At 40.3% G+C, this 22,645-nt stretch overlaps 3 protein-coding genes and 1 non-coding gene across 4 annotated transcripts; 1 reads left to right on the top strand and 3 right to left on the bottom strand.

The window, feature by feature from the left end:
* Positions 1 to 545: 545 nt before the first annotated feature.
* ranbp1 (RAN binding protein 1) lies at positions 546 to 4,312 on the bottom strand. Its single transcript, XM_026322364.2, has 6 exons — positions 4,184 to 4,312; positions 2,643 to 2,776; positions 2,377 to 2,534; positions 1,767 to 1,895; positions 1,457 to 1,525; positions 546 to 967 (listed from the first exon to the last, which is right to left on the bottom strand). The coding sequence occupies exons 1-6, from the start codon at positions 4,196 to 4,198 to the stop codon at positions 816 to 818; spliced, it is 657 nt and encodes a 218-aa protein (XP_026178149.1). The 5' UTR covers positions 4,199 to 4,312; the 3' UTR covers positions 546 to 815.
* LOC113139545 (small nucleolar RNA SNORA77) lies at positions 1,198 to 1,326 on the bottom strand. The gene has a single exon (XR_003296554.1). It is a non-coding gene; the product is annotated as a small nucleolar RNA SNORA77 (small nucleolar RNA).
* A 1,426-nt stretch (positions 4,313 to 5,738) lies between the features above and the next one.
* On the top strand, positions 5,739 to 10,332 carry trmt2a (tRNA methyltransferase 2A). Its single transcript, XM_026321231.1, has 12 exons — positions 5,739 to 5,824; positions 6,362 to 6,983; positions 7,249 to 7,357; positions 7,499 to 7,680; positions 7,830 to 7,944; positions 8,044 to 8,159; positions 8,263 to 8,374; positions 8,500 to 8,622; positions 8,989 to 9,064; positions 9,258 to 9,374; positions 9,462 to 9,558; positions 9,693 to 10,332. The coding sequence occupies exons 2-12, from the start codon at positions 6,370 to 6,372 to the stop codon at positions 9,871 to 9,873; spliced, it is 1,842 nt and encodes a 613-aa protein (XP_026177016.1). The 5' UTR covers positions 5,739 to 5,824; positions 6,362 to 6,369; the 3' UTR covers positions 9,874 to 10,332.
* A 1-nt stretch (position 10,333) lies between these two features.
* Positions 10,334 to 21,179, bottom strand: dgcr8 (DGCR8 microprocessor complex subunit). The gene is made up of 14 exons (XM_026321230.1): positions 21,064 to 21,179; positions 19,755 to 20,719; positions 17,759 to 17,921; positions 17,132 to 17,274; positions 16,335 to 16,659; positions 16,013 to 16,210; positions 15,756 to 15,857; positions 15,510 to 15,608; positions 15,120 to 15,202; positions 14,874 to 14,974; positions 14,608 to 14,714; positions 12,893 to 13,020; positions 12,226 to 12,339; positions 10,334 to 12,084 (listed from the first exon to the last, which is right to left on the bottom strand). Exons 2-14 carry the CDS (start codon positions 20,439 to 20,441, stop codon positions 12,001 to 12,003), a joined length of 2,334 nt encoding a protein of 777 aa, XP_026177015.1. The 5' UTR covers positions 20,442 to 20,719; positions 21,064 to 21,179; the 3' UTR covers positions 10,334 to 12,000.
* Positions 21,180 to 22,645: the final 1,466 nt, after the last annotated feature.

Here is a 22,645-nt window from a genome sequence, read left to right as displayed (position 1 = left end):
GATCTACAGGATACAAACTCAATTTCCTGGCAAGTCAGAGCAAAGCTGCACCAAACTCCAGAAGAACCGTTCATTGGGACTTAATGTATTTCAGATATTTAAAATAAAAGGGGGAAAAAAGTAAATGCTTTTAGCTATGTGCATCTGATCTCCTGTCAGTCAGCTATCAGTGGACACTAATCTGCAGCACGCATCTGATGCCCCTCAACTTCCTGGAGTGAATGCCTCTAGTCAGTTCCCAAGAGAACTGAGGAAAAAAAAAATAAAATAAAAAAAAATTCTATAAAGGCATCCACTGAAGTCTTCACCTCATTTGCTGTGTTTAAACAGTGGAACCATGGACAGCAGACAGGATAACAAGGCCCACAGGGACACATCATAGGACTTAAAATCTATAATGCACCTCCACAATGCCTGGTCCCTGACCCTGTGCTGCTAACACGCAGGCTACATTATCCTCTCCCCTACAAACTCTGCTTCAGAATAACAAAAAAAAAAAAAAAAAAAAAAAAAAAAGAAAAGAAACAAACAAAAAAAAAAAACCCAATGTGGGAATTAACACTCACCACTCTCACAAGCCTCTTTTATGCAGATGTTTTTTTTTTTAACTTTCAAAAATTCGCTCTTTTATTTATCTCCGAGTGGCATCAAGGACTTGTGATCTTGAGGCAAAACAAATAAAAAAAATAAAAAAAAACAAAAACAACAAAAAAAACTAATAATATGCAAGTGTCCAAATTCAGTTCATTTAGAGTCTATTGTAGAAAAAGTGGAAAACTGATAAACTGAAGATCAGCAAAGCAAGTTCTGGGTTCTCAATTTTTCTCCTCAGCCTTCACTTCTTTTATCTCATCTTCTTTCTTTTCAGTCTCCTTTTTGTCCTCTTCCTTTTTTTCCTCAGGTGCCTTGCCTTTCACGGAGAGCTCCTCTAGCTTCTCTGCCACCTTGTTTGCACTATCAGTGTCCCCTGTGGCAAAACATTGAAATGTGCCGTCAACTAAAAAGTTATCAAACAATGAACACTACTCTGCTCCATGTCTACAGCTATTGTAGCATGCGTGGTTGTCTTTATAGAAAACATTCCTGACTTATCAATTAGCGTCTCAACTCACTTAATATTCTACCTGTATTTATGTCTTGAGCTTGACTGTGTGACTTTTGGCCACATCAGAAAACAGTATTCATGTGTGAAAAATCTGAACTGTAGCAGAACATAGTGACACCAGCCTTTTAGAGAGCCAGCAATGTGTTACATTCTGCATGTTCATGTGGCAGACAGAAAAAGTCCCTGGCTGGAGGGAGCAGCAAAGAACAGAGTGTGTCTGCACGATGAATCTCGTCTCAAAAGATCTACTGTTAGCTCTAGTTGGAAATTATTTTAAAACAAATCACAATGCACATCTCTAGATTATGACTCCTGGTAATCCTATGCCTAAAAATGAAGGTTTAATTGTACCTGTTCCCTCTAGATTTTTTCTGACCTCCTCCTTGCACTCATCAAACTTCACCTTGAACTTCTGAGCATCTGTAAACAGAACAGTGTTAGCATATAACACATCCACATGTTGCTGTATGATGGCCAATGAGGGCGGTTAATCAGGCTGCATTCAAACAGGAAAACCGCAGCTGGGCATTGTTTCTTCAGGTTTATAAAATGGGATTTGTACAGCAGTTTGGATATCATTATGATCATCTTAAATTCCAAAGTAAACAATGGTTTGCATCCATTTCAGTTTTAATACTGGATTACATACATAAATACCTACTTTCTGCATTTAAAAAGCGTATTGCCAGGAGTTCAGGTTTAGGGCATTCATCAGCATAATCTGCTAGTGTGTTCCACACCCATGCCCTGTCACTGCCAGCGTTGGGCTTCAGCTCCATCATAGGTATAACTGTTTGGGGGAAATAAGGTTAATACATGAGGGCAGAGATACAAGCATACATACTGAAGAAGGTCATGTTTCATGTTTGCACAAGTAATAAATATTTTAGTTTTTGCAAATGCAGATTTGAATAAAATTTTGATAAGTTTGGTAAGTATTTCTTTTACAGAACCAGCAGTCCGTGTTTACTACACTCAGGGAAATTAATGACAAAAGCTATGTAATACCTCAGAAAACAACCAAGACTTCGCTGTGGAAAGAAGCCCAGTCTACACACATGTAAGCACACAGACATGATTTAAATGTCTTTGCATCTGCACAACACTTGGCGTTCTAACACATACTGCAGTCTGCCATACATTAACATTTGGTGACTACCGTCACATTTTAACAGGTTATACTTATTACTTGAATCTCCCTTTGATTCTTTTTCAACATGTTGTATATTATCAAAAATACCATTTTAACTCTATTTGTCAACTTGACTCACTGTGATGATTGGCACAAATCTTCAAGGTTCGGTCTCTCCTCATCAGGAGGCGGATTGTGCCCTTCTCTTTGTGTTTCAGCAGCTTCACATCACCCGTTCCTCTCTCCTTCCACTCTGGTGGGTCGTTCTCAGAGGCAAAACGATATAGTTTAGCCCGCCTGGGAAAGCAACAGTAAACTTCACTAACAGGGCACCACATGCTGTGGAGACATCAAAGTATGGTCTTACCTAACACTGAACAGAAAATGGCCATTAAAGCAGCTTACATTTTGAAGAGTTCTTCTTCATCCTCTTCTAATGTTTTCACATCCTGCTCAGGAAGGGACACGATGGGCTCAAAGTGGGGATCATGATTAGAGTCCTCTGCACCATCTACAGTGGTGTCGTGGTCTTCCTGGTCCTAAAAAAGAGAGAGAGAGAAAAAAAAAAAAGTGGCTGAGTTACGTCAGAGCAAACATTCTCACACTTCTCTCAGACATTCAGAGTAGGCGAAAATTTCCAGGCATGTGGTTGTTTGAACATGCTGGGATAAAATGACTTCTGACAGCTGACCAACAAGCCATGAATGATTCAATGGAAGGATTTAAGAGTTCACTGGTCACTGGTGGCTTTTTGTAAATCAGCGTTGCTGAGCCAAGCACCTTTAATGGTATTCAAGGCTGCATTTTCCGTGTGCAAGATCGACATGTCAGATTAATATGACAAGAACAGATATATTCATGCAAAGATAAATGTGGCAGAGACGCACATAGGCGTGCAAGTCTTTGATGAAGTGTTACATGCAACAACACACAGGAAGCTGAGCACCCGCGGGAGACTTTTAGCCTGTGACGCTTTGCCATACGGGGACAAAACAAAAGCCCATTGTAAAGCTACAGCTCCGGGACTTTTTATTTATACAGGTCTGCTATAACCTTCCTGCTGATATTAACGTGAAATTACAGTGCGATTCATTTTAATTAAGTTTTAATAGGCGGATGTATATTAAGCGTTTGGCTTTGCAAGGTTTACATCTCCCCTCACTAATGCAAGCTGAGAGTTGTTCAACTTCATTTTCTGAGACAACTCGATGGGAAACTAGTCGGGAGGATAACGAGGCCTTTCGTTAGCATGGTGACGTTAGCCGAGAGCTAATGGATGAGCTTTTCGCTCTACGATAATTGTGGCTATCTAACCAACCTCACCGTAAATACCACAGGGGGGTTGGGAATATGATGTGTGGGGGCTCCTTTCATTGTTAGCTTCGTTACTCTTAACTCCCTGATAACACGGAGTCACTGTCCAAAGCGGTCAAATATTAGCGCCAACATTAGCCAACTCCTGTTAGCATCTGTGTCACAGTTGGTGGACAAAGACCAGGAGCCGAGCTAAGATCAGGGTCTTTGTCTGTCCACCCGCGATGTGAATCAGCCCGTTTAAACCACTGACGACGGAGACAGATAAATTATCAGCAGCGCTGTGTCCATTGCCCACAGCTAACCAGAGCGCGGCTAACATGCTGCCTGCCTTGCTCACTTGAAGAGTAGGTTTGAGCTCCCCGGCGGCAACAGGAGCATCAAACCCGGCACACTGGACATTTCATGGTGTCTGTCTTAAAGTTCTGAAGCGTTCACTACGTCTCGGAGTTTGTAAAGGCATCACGTAGCTCTAGCAGCATCACGACAGGCAGCATCACTGTCGGCATTTTTGGTTCGCATTTTCCTTTACGAACTTTGACGAATTATGCCACATAAAATAAAATTATTGCTACAAAACTTGGATTAAAGCTAACATAACGCATAAGATGACCTAAAACGTTCAACCTCACCTTCGGGTCTGCCATATTAACGTAGATGTTTGCAGATTATGAAAGTAGTTTGATAGATTCAAATCCCAAACTGGCCGCCGTTTCCCTGCAGCTGCTCTCACTTCCTGCTACAGCTTTCGCGCGCCCAATTTCCTGCGCATGCCCCCCCGCGCGCGCGCGCGCGCCCCCCTCTGACTCTAAATCTGCATCATAAACCTGATTATTAAATAAATTATGTTTGTTATATTTACATTTGTATCAGCAGGATGACTAAATACATTATGTGTGTTATTATTTCCCTGAACAAACATACAAAAGCTTGTGCTATGGCTATTCTATAGATTTTAGACTTTAGTATAAAAAATCTAGTTAAAGTGTGTGTGTTAATATTATACGATGGGATAACATGACTTGTGGGCTCTAAAAACACTTAATCCACTCAATGTACATGGCGAAATATGGCTATGTTATCTATACCCAGTTATTCCTAACCAGGATCACAGGGATCAGCTGGAGCCTATCCCAGCTCTCTTTGGGTGAAAGGCAGGGGGACAGCCTGGACAGGTCACCAGTCCATCACAGGGCCACATATAGACAAACAACCTCACACACTCACACTCACTCCTATGGGCAATTTAGAGTCACCAATCAACCTGACATACATGTTTTTGGACTGTGGGAGGAAACCAGAGTACCTGGAGAAAACCCACACAAGCACAGGGAGAACATGCAAACTCCACACAGAAAAGGCCCCTGATGGGTTTCGAACCAGGAACCTTCTTGCTATGAGGTAACAGTGCTAACCACCAAGACACCGTGCTGCCCTAAATGTATTAATTGTATTGTAAAGATAAGATAAACTTTATTCATCCCCAAAGGGAAATTCAGGTAGTCTTGTAGTTCATTAGTCAGTCAGTATGAAGGATAAAGGATCTGTAGTAACTTTAATCACAAGATTTAATAAAATAAAATGCCACATTTGAGGTCAGTATAAACTTAGTTTGTTTTGGTTAATGGAGATTGAATTCATATAGAGGGATCACTGAGAATGTGAATTATGATCATTTCATATGCATAACTCTTTGTCCTGTGAAGTTTTATTCATTCACAGCTGGATGCTGGGGTGTATAGGCCATCACGATATCAGAATCATAGGAACCAGCCAGTCACAACCAGGAACACAATCTCTACCTGTCTGGACAGTTTTCTTACAGTTTCTACCTTACAGCATAAATCTCTTTTTGTTCCAATGTAGACCTTTTGACAACATCATATCAGGGAAATTACAGGTGTAGGTAAGAACATTAATAATGTCTGCTTTTAAATTCTTATCCTCCGTGCACAAAGTTCCTCAGGGGCAACAAATGCGACATATTTAATATATATATTAATGCGTGTGTGTTTTCAGCTGGGTGCACAGGCATTTCACCTTAGTGACAAATAAAAAAGGTTAAGACATTAAGCTAAACGAACCATTGGCTCTGCACAAAGTCACGGAGCATTTTCAAACCATAAACACTGAAACAAAATGGAAGTGACGCTCGAGCCCCGGAAGGACGACTACCACTTTAACAAAGTTCAAAGGTCACGTGGCACGTGGTTAAATCAACATGGCATCGCCCTGCACAGTGTATTGAGGAGTGGGATAGTAACTGTAAGAAGGTAAGGCCTATGGGAAACACCATGTGAGCTGTAAACTGTCATGTGTTGTAAGAAATACCGTCGGTGTTAGTCCCCTCGGCCTTCAGCTGCTCGTTAAAGGTGCAGCTGATGCTAACTATGTCATTTGCATATATTTTGAATTGCTCTGCACGATGTTAGGCAGCTTGTTAATCTCCCAGGAACCAGTAACGTCTTATACTGTAGTTTGCCCCATTAATCTGATTCTGAAGTCTCACTAAACTTAACAAATATATGTAATGAAGTGAAGAGTATTCGCCTCTGAAATGAACAGTAGCAAATAATGGATATGGATTGGGCTTTAATTTATTCAAGTGAACTGTGAATATCTTAAAAGTTTATAGCACACTACTTGAGGGGTTACTGTACTTTTTTTTACATTTTCACTGTTACCAGCATTTTAAAGTTTATCATCAACATTACTGTAAAAAAAAAAGAGATAACACTGTACTCTGTGAAGATATTGAGTCATCGTAAGGAGCACTACAAGGATTGACAAGACGTTTCACTTCTGTTCAGCTGTTCTGATGGCAGATATTAGCGGCAGCCCAGTGGCCGAGGCACCACCAGCAAACGAGGACAAGCCTGATGAGCTCCCCTCTTCAGGTGATGGAAAGTCTGACATCAACGCTGAGGGGGAGAAGGAGGCAGACTCAGACCCCGGCATATACCGCTACATCAAAGAGGACCTCTTCACATCTGAGATCTACAAAGTGGAGATCAGGAATCTACCCAAGTTCATTGGCTTCAACGACCTGAAGAAGTTCCTGGCCAAACACCGCCTCAACCCGCACAAAATCAAGCTGTTTGGCAAGCAGACGTTTGCTTTCGTCACCTTTAAGAATGAGGAGGAGCGCGACAAGGCCATGAAGCTGGTGCATGGCATGCAGTGGAAGGGCCAGGTGCTGAGTGTCAGGCTGGCCAAACCAAAAGCAGACCCCATCCTGAGGAAGAGGCGGCAGGAGGAGGGAGAGGGAGCAGGAGGGCAGCCCCCGTTCAAGCGGACAGAGGGGGATGAGGAAGAGGAACCATTAAGTGTTCAGATCGCCAACGTGGTGACTCCTTTGTGGAATGTCCCTTATGAGGAGCAGCTGAGGAGGAAGGAGCAGGAGGTGGTGGGGGTTCTGCAGAGGCTGGCCAAGTAAGTGGTATCATCATGTCTGATGTGCTGCAGTAATTGTAACAATGCTAGATATTGGCCAGTATGTGTTAAAAAGGGAAAGTTTTTATTTTATAAAAGCTTCTTACATTTACTGACCTTTAACATCTGTAAGGGTTGGCGGTTTGTCATTCTTATCAAAAACTAGTAGTATTGAGACCGTCATACTACATCTCTCCTTCATTCAGGCCATTTTGATGACTTGGGTTTTATTGCAGGGTAAAGTTTAACATTGTTTTCTTTTCAGAGAGATTGGCAGCACCAACAAAGCCATGCTGCCATGGCTGTTTGCACAGAAAGGGAAATACAATAAAATGTGTTGTCCTCTGGAAGCTATTCGACCATCTCCGACACAGGTATATTTACATTTAGCAGAGATCAGCACGACAGTTATAGGACCTTATTATCATCTCATCATTTTCCACTTTACTTTTTTGTCTACAATTCATACTATCTGTCTATTATCCATTTATATTTCTCTACTCGTATCACAACAGACAGAGTACAGGAACAAATGTGAGTTCCTCATCTCAGTGGGAGCCGATGGCGAGGACAAGACCATTGGTTTCCGCCTGGGGAAATACAAAGGAGGCTCCTGTGCTGTGGTGGGACCAGCCGAGACGTGCCATGTCTCAGCTGAGGCCAAAAGAGTGGTGGATGAGTTCCAGAAGTTCATCAGGTACATTATGGTTTAAAATAAGTTGTTTTTTAAGGACTCTGTGATGGACTGGTGACCTGTCACATCCACATAGAGGATGTATGGATGATTTTTTTTAAATGTTTCTTTCTGCTGTTTTATTCTATCCCCTTATTTTTTTCCCCAAACAGGACAACACCATACTCTGTGTACAGTCCTGAGACATATGAAGGCCACTGGAAGCAGTTGACTGTGCGGACTACGAGGACCAAACAAGCCATGGCTGTAGTGTTTTTCAACCCACAGGTGATGAAATTTTCTCAGTTCAGCTACATCAGATTTCTTCCTAACAACATTGTTGGAATTGTCCCCTTTCAACTCTTATAATTGTTTAATGACTCTTAGAAACTTGAAGAGGAGGAACTCAATGCTCTAAAGAGCTCCATGAGGGAGTACTTCACAGAAGGAGAGGGGAAAGACAGTGGTGTAACCTCCCTTTATTTTGTCAGAGAGGGTCAGAGGTGAGGGGGGGAAACCCAATGCACCATGAGTCTCGGTATCTCGGCATTTCATCAGAATAATACAGTCCTTTCAGCTAAACACGTCTGATTTTTGGCTGTGTAGGACATCTCCTAACCCAGAGGATTTGCCCTGTGAGCTGGTAGGTGGAGAGAGCTGTATTCACGAGGAACTGCTGGGTCTTAAGTTCAGAATATCCCCTCATTCCTTCTTTCAGGTAAGAAAGAGAAACAGCTGGATTGACTTCAAAGATTTCTACAATCACATGATCTTTTTTTCATACACAAGGCCTCCATACACATTTGGTACCAGTAGTAAAAGTGTGCTTGTGTGACCTGGCAGGTGAATACAGGAGCTGCAGAGGTGCTGTACTCTGCTGTGGGGGAATGGGCCCAGCTGGATGAGGGCAGTACAGTACTGGATGTGTGCTGTGGGACAGGAACCATCGGTATCTCTCTGGCTAAGGTAACGTTTGATGTCAGTGTCAACCATCTGAGAATAAGCTTTGGTGTACAGCCCATCCATTATTTATACAGATACAGTATTTGCTGTGTTCTAGATATAAGGAGAAATCACTCTGCATATTTGAAGGTCGGCAACTGTTTTATGTTGTGTTCCGTATAGATGGTGTAATATTAAAAAGATGGACATTATGTACACACACATCTCTTACATAGGGTCACCTTATAAATCTTATAAAACACATCAGCAAACATCGATGTTAGAACATCTGGCAGGTGAGGTTCTTTACATTTGGTGTATTGAAAGGTGAAGCTTTAATGTTATATTTGTGGAGTAATATTGACTTTGTTTTTTATTTTTGTCTCCTAGAGGGTTAAGAAGGTGATTGGGATCGAAATGTGTCAGGAAGCAGTGGAGGATGCCAAAGTTAATGCAAAGCTCAATGGTAGGACACAAGACAAAGATGTGGAGTCTGAAATATTCTTTCATAAATAAAAAGATTGAAAAGATGCATTTTATATATTAATTCTTTTTTTTAGAAACTAAAAGACCTCAGCATGTGTCAATGGTAAACTGAATTCCTCACTGCTGAGTTTTCCCCCCATATGTTTTTGATCAGCTTTTGTTTGTCTTTGAAGGTCTAAGTAACATTGAGTTTCACTGTGGAAAAGCTGAGGATGTGTTCCCAAACATTCTCAATGCTCTCATGTCACCCAACGTCACAGCCATTGTGGATCCACCAAGGGCAGGCCTACGTGAGTAAAGAGTGACCAAAACCTGAAATTGAAACCCTCTACCGCAACATTGGTAATCTCCAAAGTTGTTGTCTTAATGAAACACAGATTCAAAGGTGATACTTGCCATCAGGAGAGCAGAGCATCTGAAGAGGCTGGTGTATGTGGCGTGCAATGCAAAGGCAGCCATGAACAACTTCATTGAGTGAGTTGTAGTGTTTAATAATTTTTAAATACTTCTATGGAAGCTGTTATTTTCCGTTTTATTTTTAGTCACACTAAGTAGTAAATTGAACTGTATAAAATGGTGGCACTTACATTGGAATTTTCTGTCTTCAGCCTGTGCAGAGCTCCATCCAACAGAGTTCATGGAGCCCCGTTTCGCCCTGCGCGGGCCATGGCAGTGGATCTGTTCCCACAGACCATGCATGTTGAAATGCTTCTACTGCTAGAGAGAGTGGACTACAATTCCCAGCAGCAGACTAGCAGCGATCGGGAAGATGGTGTTTCTGAGCCTTAGAAACAGACTACGGTTTAATAGGTAGCATGGGCGTTCCATACAATAATTGTATGTACATACTCAGTACTTCAAGGAGCCTTAGCTCCAACATTAGCATTCTTTCCATTCATTTGTTCAGGGTATTATAAATTGACAAAGTTCATACAAATAACACAGGTCCTACAAATAAAATAATTGTTTAAAAAAACAGAATGCATTGTACTATAGTTGCCTGCCTGACCTCTCTGGACATTGTCCCATTGCCTGCTAGATCTTTTTAGTTTGAGAACTGTTAATTATGTCTTAAGACCGTAAAGTTATCTAGATGTTTCTGGTTTCAAATGAAAACATTTTTCAGTTGCTCATTGAGACAAATTTGCTCAAGTAATTGCTATGGAATAAATATCTCTAGCTTTATTAATTTCACCTTGTTTTTTTGTTTCATCATTCTGTGACTGAATAAAAACAAGAGTACTTCTAGTCATTAGTCAAGACATTTTTATTCTGCATAACATATCACTGAAGTCATGGAGCTCAAGTTGCAATACATACTTCATTTTCTAGGCAGCAACAACTCAAACAATTCATTGGTACAACTCAACAGCAACACGTGTAAAAGCAGGATTTTTTTTTTCTTGTCTCACACCGACACTTGGCAAGACAACACACGCACAGAGGGGAAAGCACATTCTTAAAGCAACCTACAGTATCACAACCTTGTGTTGAAACTGTAATGTGTCCTTTGACGTTCTGTAGAAAAAGCACAGGCCAAATACATGACAAATAATGCACAGCAGTTTCTCTTTTGTTCTAGCAAATAACACATCTATGTATTTTCCTGTTATAGATGTTTCTACTGTACAGCAGCAACATTAAGTACTCTATAAAATGCATAAGACTGTATGTAAGCTTTGGTATACAGTTTCATCAGCTTGTGTTGGACTATTACGATCATGTCAATCATAAATTTTGCAAGGCTGCCTTTTTAAAAAAAATGTATTCTACATGCTGTAGGCATATTTCTCTTGAAATTGTGTTTAATAGACTGTCTTCATTAAAAATACTAACAGGCTAAACCATAAATGCTTTATCAAGTAAAAGGGGATTGGTCTTTCCACGTCGTCTTGAAGGGTGTTTTAGGTCCAATGTACTGTATATACTCTGAGCCCTTCATGAAATGGATTAACTAAGGCAACATGTAGCCAACATGGATTTTTTTAATTATTTTTTTTAAGGGCACTAAAAATGAAAAGCAACTGAAATGTACCAAATAGATAGCTGGTGTGCATGGCATTAATACTTCAATAAAAAGCAAACTAAAAGCATTAAAGAAATTTTACTTTTCCTTTACAATACACTGTGGCCCTGTGCTTGGGTTTACTGCAATGCTGCAATGGGATCAACTGTCTAAATGCAATAGACTTACCCCAAACATCCCACAGTTTTTCTTGTATTAACAGCATGATCATTTGACAAAAATATGTGAGGACACCAGTGCATAACAATACTTCTGAATAGTGATCACTTCACGACGCATGTTTTTAAATCGTGCAAGCCAAGATGGCAACTGTCCATTCTGAGAAGAAACAAAACAGCATATTTTGTATTCATCACCCAACCTATCCATTACACCTACTATTGAAAACACCAAATAAACAAGTCATTTTGTTTCCCAATTAAATCAATGGTATAAATAGGTAAGTATTAATAGTCCCTTTCAAATATTTGAAGAACAAACAAAACTATCAAGAGTGGGGCTTTTGAAAACAACACTTCAAAACAAAACCAAGTGGTTTTTGCTGTCAGAGGCATGCATTTTATTTTGATGTGGTTCATAATGTTATCAAGTAATGTTAACTTCTCTGCACCCTGGGTGATTTACCTAGTGCCATAGCGAGGGTGCATCTAGAGAGGTAGATGAAATTTGCTCTAAAGTCAGTTAGTGCATTTAGTCCTACCCTTGAATCTACCAGCTAATCCAACAAACATAAATGCAGGAAGCAGTTCTGCCGGCGTGGACATGTTAATAACAATATTAACACAGTTAGTATTGTATCTCAGCGATGCATAATTAAGTAATGGATGGTGGTGTGTGATGTCTGACAGTGACTGGGTATCAGTGCTGTGGTTCACCAGTGATTCTGAGACTTAAACATCAACAGTGCAGAGGGGTTCACTTCCTGGCTGGGCAGACTCCATTATGGTCATCTTCGGCCTCTTTCTTGTTTCCTCCTGTTACAAAAACATCATAATCACAAGATGAAGACTATGTTTAGAAAGAAAGTGCAATTCTGAAATATTCATGGCCAACTTAAGAGGGAATAGATGTTTAGAGAGAAAGGCTTTGTCAAAGGCAGAAAACATGTTTCTCACCCTCTGTGTGGCCAGTTTCCTCATTTCTTCTTGCAGTTTGTTCAAGATATGAAGGTTTGGCTTGTTCTTTTTGGCATACTGCTGGAGCTCGATCACACTCTTGTCAGAACTCTCCTGCAAAAGATCAGCTGTTTGTAAAGTCCTGGAGATGTGCTTAAATAATGACTCACTACAAGCACTGGGCTATTCATATTGAACTGATACTTTTTCTGTGACAATGAAATCCGAGGTTCTCCTGTGCAGTTTTTGAGCTGTAGTCCAACTATGCCACTTTTTTTTTTTTTTTTTTTTTTTTTAAATGAACAGTTATCTGCTTTATTTACCATGTCATGCACACAGGCCACACAATTCAGTCCTACCAATACACTATTTAAGTGATCAACACATAAGCAGCAAAAAGCCAGCAAAGGCAGGGAAGAAGACTGCTGCCTAGCAAACTTGATGTTCAACACTTAATACATGAATGAAACCAAACCTTTCACTAATACATTCTAAAACTTTTTCATGAATACAGAATCTTAACAGTAAATACCGTATCTGTCATGCAACTTATACAGGGAAACAACATATCTGTTTGTTTCTTTTCATCAAGACCGGTTTTTGCTGAGAGAGACTAATATTCCGGTGCAAGTTATAGTCCTGAAAATATGGTACTTTTGGTACTTGCCTTCTTCACCATTTTATTGCTCTCTCTGCCATACATACGCAGAAGTGAACCCCAGTTCTTGACATGTGGATGAAGCATCTGCAAAATCTTCTGAGATGCCAGTTGTTTGCCAACCCTCTTGTTCTTGCCTGATGACAAATAAACAAACTTGTCACTAAGAGCTGCATGGTGCTGGACCGAAAGTCTAGCTGGCACCACAGTAAAAACACAAACATGCTAATTCAAATAGAGGGCTAAATGAACATCTTGACACTGTAATTGTAACTGTTTAACCCTCTGGGGTCGACGCAAGCGCCGGCGCGTTTTGACGCATCTTTTTCTGATAAGGCCGAAACAAACTTAAATTACTCCGTCAATTCTGATCGTACAGATAAAAGAAGTATATCATTCAAATCTGTAAAGGGTCTAGTTTTAGTGGTATACCATCATAATAACAACAAAACGTTGTGCTTTTTTTAAATAAAGAAAGCCGACAGGGTGCGCTCTTGGACTTTTCTGTCTCTGCCATTTCTCTTCACAGACACGTAAATAAAACAACCAGAATCTCAGCGAATACTTGGCTCCTAAAAATAAGAATTATATGGCTAGAAAGCTTGAAATGTTTTCTTTTGAGTGAAACAATTCAAGTCAAAAACAAATCATCACTTTTTATTTAATCCGTATGAACGTAAGGAGAAGTCCGTTTTTTCCTGTCTCACCTCATTACAGGTAATGCGGTCCCGCCTTGTACACTGTCCACTGTTCACATGTAAATAATCTCAGGTGAACCAGGTAAATATGTGCACGCCCCCGAGAAATGACACAAAATATCAAACTTCATCATAGAATTTACTCACTTTTTCGGCGCGTTTGGATGATGGCGCGTTACGCACGTGAAGCGGCGCTCCTTGTATTCCACACAGAGACAAATAGTTTAGCTTGTCCTCAGAGTAAAAACACTGATTTTAACTCAAATGAGGATCGTTTGCTCCTCATTGTGTTGTATTGTACAGCACTAATCCGTCCCATCTACATTGACTGAAAGGCTCATTATGCGCGCCTTTGTCTGGACGTTCAGTGCGTCTTTTGTGTTCTCAGGTAAATCACATGACTATTCATCCTCAGACACACCCTCTTGCATATGGCCTTTCTGGACAAAAAGTGTCTTAGAAAATTTAAATCAGTGTATTGTTTTCTGTGAATGTGTGAACAAGATGATATTCACAGCACTCTGAAGTAAACACTTCAGCCTACAACATGCTGGTCTCCAAAGTCTTGTGAACCAATGTTCTGTTTGTGTTTTATGGTCTTATTTCAGTGAGTAAAAAATTGTAGTTTTTCACTAGCCATGCATAAACACTTTTTTCTCAAAAACACAATAATGTATAAACTTGATGCCCACATATTATTGTAGCCAATTTTGTGCTGATTACAGTGTTATCAGACTTTAGACATTAATATGTTTAAAAAACACTGAAAAAAGCACAAATGTCAGGACATGTCAAAATTTGTCCAGGCCCCAAAAACCCCCTCAGACCCCAGAGGGTTAAATGTACCCTCTAAAATTAAGAAATATTACAAATTCAAATATCTAAGTTAACAATATCAAGATGCTCAATGTAATGTGAGATGTTGCTTTTAGTGTTGAACTCCCTCATGAGATAACACCGAACTCTGGAGCTCTTTGTTTACATCAGTGAGACCATATAGATGGAGGAGGATTAGGGTCTACTTACACCAGCCACGCACAGTGTGTTTCCCACATGTCATCACGTATTCACTCTTCTGGTTTTTCCCTGGGATCACCTCAAATTTAATGCTGGTGTCCCCCATTCCATGGTTTCTGGAGGAAAGACAAAACAGTATGCTCAAAATAAATGTGTACAGATTTGACACTTGAGGCACTTTGCATTGTTGAGCAGCAACAATCAAACTAACAGTTGAACCACAACAGACATTTGGGTTATGCTGATATGCTTGTGTGTATCACCACAGCTCTTACCTTTTAAGGCACTCATGAAGAATCTGATATGGCGAAAGTAGGCCTGCTTTGTTGGTCAGCTCATACACTCTGGAGTCTTCTATATTGATATGATTAAAATACTGTGGGATAGATCATATTAAAGTTACAACTGTCATCTCATGCAAGTTGATACCTGAACGTGTCTACTGTAATGGCCTTCACAGAAAAGGTGCTCAGGTAAAAATTTAAGTAAATATAAAAGAAGGAAAATAAGAGATATAGTACCTCCAGTTCATCGCCCTCAACAGGTTTCTCCTCTGAGGTCTGCTTCACAAAGTCAGGGATGAGGATTTCCAGTGTGGCTCGAGCTGCAGTACAGATTACCAGTAAGAGCAGAGCTGGTAATATGGACAGCTGTCTATTGTATACAATGACACTTCATACAACTTGTAATATCCCTGTGGATTGTCTGGCTACTATTAACGCCACACATTTATTTGTCTGCTGATGAACAATATTATGTGACACATCAGATTCCCATCAACTATTACTCCATTGTATCTCACCCCAATCCCAGTGTCCTTACCCACTGACAACAGCAGTCTGAGCTAATACAGTGTGGCACACTCCAACCAACCTAACACTCTACTTTGTATTGTAAAGGGAAGAAATTACCAGCTTTATTCTTGGCAAGTTTTTTACTGCTTGCGGTTCCTGTGCCATAAGTTACTCCATCTATAATGACTGATGCTCCAAAGGGTTCACTTGGGTTCTCTGTGGGGAAGACAAAACTAGCTTTTTTGATACAAATATCTAATACCTGACAACAAACACAGTATTTTACTTTAGAAGAGTTAAATTATACAAATTATATTTACCAGAGACACCATGCTAACTCCAAATATTCTACAAAGAACTTACCACATTCAAAAAAGTTGTAAACAGGTCGAACCTTGAGGACACGTTGCATATATTCATGCAAAATGCAAACTTCAGACTTTCCATTGGGATTGATGACAAATTCTGAGAAAATACAAAAACAGAATTGTATCAAAAAACAATACACAAGGACAATATCACAGTATAGATATAACACTGATATAAAGGATTTTAAAGTTTACTGCTTTTGAATTGAAAAGGCATGTGTTCGGTGACATTTATAAATGGAGAAGTGTTACCTTTCTTAGTGGGTGCATCCTGAACTGACAGTGTGATGAGTTTCTGGTTGGCAGGTAGGATTGGTCGTTCTGACTCTGCCTGCTTCCTCTTCATGTCTCTGTTGAACTGCCGTCGCTCAGCCCAGGTGCGAAACTTCTTTACAGTGACTTGTTCAAAGTCAAAGCATTTTTCCAAGTACTGCCGAAATTCTTCAAGTTCTGTGAAACGTAATACAGTTTGAACACCTAATAAAAAAACAGCTCGAGAGTTCTTAGAGCAGTAAAAATACTACAGTAACTTTTCAAAAGTCTATTACTGCCAGTGTACTTTGGAAGCCATTACCTATGGACTCATCTTTGCACACCTCCACCTTGGCCTTGACTTGTCCTAAGGCTCCTTGGGCAGTGTCACAGAGCTGGGACTCTTTAACCTGCTGGCTGTTATCAGTGGTACCCTCTCCATCTGGACCACCGTGGGTAACGTCATCATGCTCCCCAGCAGCAGCATCAGACTTGCCTGCTCTCTCTTCACTGTTTGCCTCCTCTCCGGACTTGGTTGGAGACCCCTCTGTGTTAGGTGTCACCTCCCCATTCAGTTCCCTTTCCTCCTGTTCCTTCATCTTCTTGTAGTGCAGGCAAGGGATGCTGCTGGTAGGAGGGTCATGTTTCTGTGTCAAAAAATAAAACCAGAAAAGAAAATTCAAAAAGTGGAAAAAAGAAATTAAGTTCACAGTGTTGGAAATTTCCTGTTAAGTAAACTATTTGAACCTGTAAATTCCCCCACACTCTTTGACAATATAGAGTGTTTAAACAAACACAAACCCCTTTGAAACAATACATTATCACCCAAATATGCACAAGTAATACTACAATACATGACAATAGACGTGAATGTGAATTAATTATCTATCTATCTATCTGAAAACCTTTTATTTTATGGGATTATATCTTGGAATTGGATAAAAGATAAGAAAGACACTGAAAGATTGTAGGATATCAGTGGCAAACTTAAGTTTGACAGCTGCAGATTACTGCAGCCCACCTGAAAAAGTTGAACTGGCAGCAGGAGCAAAATATGTAAACATTCTGATAGAGAACAGACAGAGGTGAAACTATGAGATCAAAACCACAGCATCTTACCCTAATACTGCCAGTCCCAAGGAAGTAGGGTCTGGACCAGGTTACCACCCTGGTCTCCCGGTGCAGATAGACTGGAATGCCTGAATTATGGAATGTCATGATCCATCCATCAGGTAGAGGCTCAGTGGGTGGACGACCCCGACCTGGCATATAGAAAATTGCATGCACTGAATTACCGCAATATATATAACATTAGTCAACCTTTTCACCTGAGACTTATAATCTATATTAAAAGGATGGATGAGTGAAAAAAATATTACACCATGTTGCAGTTTAGTCTAGATCTAGAGGAACATTCGTTGGGCACTTCTGGTTTAATGAGTTTCTGCATACAGTGTTTTATATCTCACCTCCTGACCAAACGCCAGGTCGGATAGGCTAAGGCACCTATCAGTGTATGCTTTTCAATTGTGATTCATTTCAGAAGACTATAATGCAGTCACTTAGTTATCCATTACATTTGTACAGATCTTAATACCTCTGCTAACCACTTTTCTTACACTTCAAAATATACCTATCTAACAGATGAAACATATGTTACAGAACATAACCACATTTAACTCCAAGTTATCTGAAGTTAACCAACCCTAAAAAAAAAAAAAAAAAAAAAAGAGAGCTGCCACTCACTTTTCAGAACAGTCTTAATTTTGGTCATCATGGGCTGAACACCTCCTTCACCATCAGACTGATGATCACTGTCACCGCCATATTTGTCTTCTGCTGGGCGCATCTTTTTTGGGACTGGCATGCCTTCCTCCAGCAGAGCATCGACATCATTATCAAACTCCTCCTGGAAGAGTCAATGGTTAAGGCTGGTGGAGAAGGAAGGTCACCAGTTTAAGGGAATTTTGAAAGCTTCACCTGAGAAGAAACTTGGCTGGAAGAATAATCAAAGCCATACTAGAACTATTGGAAAATGACCTGGTCCACTTTGGAAAACCAGTGAAATAGAGTCCAAACAATAAGTATTTGGGAATCTACGCATTTTTATTATTGAACCCGTTAAAATTTAATAGTGCAAATGATGCAGTTTTAAATCAGGAAATATTTCTAATGGTTATTCAGCCCAGTTTCATCCAGTCTTATCTGTACTTAAACAATACATGTTATTGAGTTTATCTCCTGGTTAATAGCTACCTTGAGCTACTTGGATCCCTCTCTGTTTCTTTGACAAATTGTAGGACCACTCATTTTTGTGAAAATGCATCCTAGTCCAGCATCCTGTTAACATGGAGCATCAATTAATCCACCACCTACCCATGCTATAGGAGTCTTACAACAAACACACCGTTTTGAATTCAAACTAACAATGTAAACGCTGCAGCGGCCATCTCTATACGACAGAGACTGAATGAGAGCTCAGCAGAAAGATATGACATATCAACCAATAATAGTAAACTGTCAAATCAAAGAGCACAAAGTAAATAGCTGTGAGCCTTTAAGTGGGTCCAGAGTTATTTTTGCATAATGGTGCTTTAACCACTTTATCAGCTCGTTGCTGATTTAAAGTTTAGGTTATGTGAACTTAAGAGCTCACCTAGACTCACACCACATTATGCTTGTAAAGCAAAACTTGTGTAATTAACAATGGGCAAGTACAGCTTTGTCTACTTGTTATATTACTAAAACCAAGGCTTTTCAGTGAGTGAATGAAGAGAGAAGGAGAAAGATGAGAGGGGGAAAGTCATAGTACAACAGCGGAGGCAAACAGGTAGACAGTAACAAAGAATACTTCAAGATTTAAAGGGGGAAAAAAAGGGACAAATTTATTCACAACTTGCAAGGGAATTTGCTGAAAGACAGACTAAGTCTGAAAAATTGTTCAGGTGTAACTTACTGGTGGTTTCATAATCTAAATCTACCCAAACTGAAAACACAAGATTGGAACCTACTATAAAACAACAGACATATTTTAATACAATGGAAAACACTACCAGCTATACTCAAGTTTACTTTTGCTGTTAAAAAGGCTTATCAGTAGAGTTTGTAGACACTGCAGTTAAATGGTCAGATTGTTTCAGTTCTGATCAGCTGAGGAAACCCAAAATGTAGATTTACATGAACAAGGGAAACTGTTCATATATGTAAAGTTTACCCAAATTTGTTCCATATTAATTACAGTATTTTGGTGGCAGGCAAGTCAGGCTGCACAAGAGAGAGAGATTTGAAGTAGTACGAGTATGTAAGAAGGGTAAAGTAACTAACTTTGCTCACCATAACTACGAAAGGTTAATAGAAACTACCATAAAACATGTTATAATGCAGAAATGTAAAATATTATATAGACCATTACTAAGAAGAAAACTATAAAATATCATGGTTAGCGTGGCTGACAAGAAAAGTAATTAATTTCAAAATATCACATTTATTGAATTCTGTTGATTATACAGTACTAGTAGGCTAAATTAAGAGTACTGAGACCACATGCCTGTTGTGTTAGGCTACACACTGGCTCAAATTTCTGCAAATAATGTGCTAAGGCATCTCATTCATGTACATTTATTATTACAGCTGTCTCGGTATCCAGTGCCCAGGTAGCTGTCTGGGTTATATCAGGCCTAACAATAAATGACAAACTACACGTGTAGCTGACAATTTCAACTAACACTGCAAACATACGTACCTCATATGAATAAGCTGTGGCCTCGTCATCCGGTTGCTCCTGCTGAACTATGACCTCAGACTTAAAGCCGCCCTGCTCCCCATCGTCATGATCCAGGAAGTTCTCGCAGAAGTCATCCAACTCATCCAGGACAGCAAACTCTACCTTATTTTCCATGTCTACCTCTGTCTCCTCTGATCCTCTCCCTGCAATGTTTCCAGCTCCAGAGCTACCCTCACCTCCCTCCTGATCACTAGTTGAGTCATGCAATTCACCGTTCGGGCTATCTAAGCCATCATCACTTCCTCCCTCCTGCCCTTCGCCTGTATACAACACCTTCCTGTCTTTAGTGCTGCTGCTGCTGCTTTCAGTGAAGCTCACGCTGATCTTAACATCTCTGAGCAGCTTGAGGTCTGGTAGAAACTTGGTGACAGGGGGAGCGTGGCGGGCTGTTCTGGGACACACTGACTGAGAACTGGTCGCATTTGAGAGGTGGCTACAGAAAGTTATGGAGCCCTTGCTGAGGGGCTGCTGTGGCTTGGCTTCCCCATCCCCTGGGGTGTATCCATCACCACCAGAGCTAACGTCCATTTCCTCTGCGTCACTGGACGTTTGCAGGGGAGGTGGTGGAGGTGCTCTGCCCTCATCATGGCCAAAATAATCTGGTGGCTCCAAGGGGAGAGGGGGTAGAACATCATCTGTCTCCATTTCCTCTGAATTAAAAACTACTAGTTATAAAGCCTGATAAATATATCTGTTTACTCTGATCCGGTGAGAGACTTTCTTAACTAAACCCAGATTGCATGCAGAAGCACATCCCTGTATAGACCATGTATCAGATGTGAGTATGCTAAGCTGACTACATTGTTCTTTTCATTAATGTAGACAGCTGTCAGAATCACTGTCTCAATTATTGGAAATCACAATGCATTCAGCTTAAAATGGGATCTAGGTACTGATCATCCTCCAACGGGATCTTCTGGTAGCTAGAAAAAAAGACAGCGACAGCATTTGTCAGTAACATGACCAGGCAGCGTTATCATTTTACATAGAAAACATCATACCATAATATGTTGTATAACGTAATTTACATGTGTAACTACTTTTGTTTGAGATGGCTAACGTTTATCTAAGTCCAATAAACCAAGCGCGTAGAAAAAGACGCCAAAGGTGTGCATTTGTCGCGTCTGCAGCTACACAGTGGGCCCTTGGTAACGTTAGCATCAAAGCTAATTAGCTAACAAGCAACCATCAGGTTGTACAATTTCGTCTTTCATGCCAGGTTAGCTGGCCCAAAAACACGCATCAGCTGAGTGACAGTGATACTCACCAATAAATCTGACCCAGGTTTCCGCTAATGGGCACCTAACCAACTTTCTAAATTATTTTATTCTCGACGAGCAGCCATACGACCTGCACCGCAGCCCCGCCATCTTGAAGAAAACCACAGCGGCAAACGAACATAAGCCCCGCCTCCCACTACCGGCGTTTTGGTGACTGATGGGTCGACGGGCCAATCACAACAAAGATCTACGGCACCCAGTAATGTGAGTCAACCAATGAGGCATTTGATATTTTGCTCGACGAGCATCATGTTATTGGAAGGAAGAAAACATGTACGACTCAAAACTCCGTTTTAAATCACTAGATTACCATTAAATCCTCGTCTTTATCGAAAAAACGTGTCAGCAAACATAACAAATACATACAGATTAACTTCAGGCTCTTCCCCATATCATGTACTACCTTATCCCAGGATCTCCATATGGATACCATTGATGTTTTAGTAAACTACACATTGCTTTTTTGCTGTTATATTATATTTGAAAGCAACTAGTAACAACAAGGTCTGACCAGTCAATCAATATTAAGGTAAAAGTAACAGCACCGCACTTATTGACGAGGATTTGAGAACACAGTCGTGGTTTTCTCCTGTTGCCTCTGTGCCTGCCAGTCAAGAGCTCAGTTGTTACATACAGATGTTGAATACAACCTGGAGCCTTCAGGGGCAGACTGCATGAGGATCATGTGAATCGCAAGGTTTTAACTTGCCAGCTGAGGTCAGTATTGACTAGCAGTAGGCTTAGCTTTGGGTCTTTCCACTACAATACAGTGCATTCAGAACGTATCCAGACCCCCTACACTTTTTTCAATTTTGTTATGTTGCAGCCTAATACTATTAAATTCTTTTTTTTTTTTTCGTTAATCCACACTCAGTGCCACATTATAAAAAAGTGAAAACAGAATTTTAGAAATGCCCATAAATTTATTAAAAAGGAAAAATGGAAATATTGCATTTACATAAGTATTCTTTACTTTTGGCAGCAATTACAGCTCAAGTCTTTTTGGGTATGATACAACAAGCTTTGCACACCTGGACCAGCTGTGAGGCCTTCTAGAGGTGTGTGCCTTTCCAAATCATGTCCAATTAATTTAAATTACCACAGATGGACTCCAGTCAAAGTGTAGAAACATCTCAGCAACGATCAAGAGAAACAGGAGGCTCCTGAGCTAATTTTCACGTTGTTACAAAGCGTCTGAATACTTACGGAAATGTGATATTTCAACTTTTTCCTTTTTAATAAATTTACAGACATTCCTAAAATTCAGTTTTCACTTTGTCATTATGTGGCACTAACTGTACATAAATGGGGAAAAAATTATTTTAAACAATTGTAACATCAGGCTACTACATAACAAAATTGGAAACAGGGGATCAGATACTTTCTGAATGCACTGTACATGCTTTCTTAACATCTATGTGTTGGGGAGGAGAGTGAAGCTGAATAGGCCTGCCAGTAATACCACACACACACACGTGCACGCACACACACACACACACTTACTCACACTCACACAAACACACACACACACAGGCACGCACGCGTAGACACAGACAAACATGTCAGACA

Source organism: Mastacembelus armatus, chromosome 9 (genome assembly GCF_900324485.2).
Source record: "Mastacembelus armatus chromosome 9, fMasArm1.2, whole genome shotgun sequence".
In the NCBI taxonomy this organism is placed as follows: Eukaryota; Metazoa; Chordata; class Actinopteri; order Synbranchiformes; family Mastacembelidae; genus Mastacembelus; species Mastacembelus armatus.
This window is presented reverse-complemented; position numbering and strand designations above follow the sequence as displayed.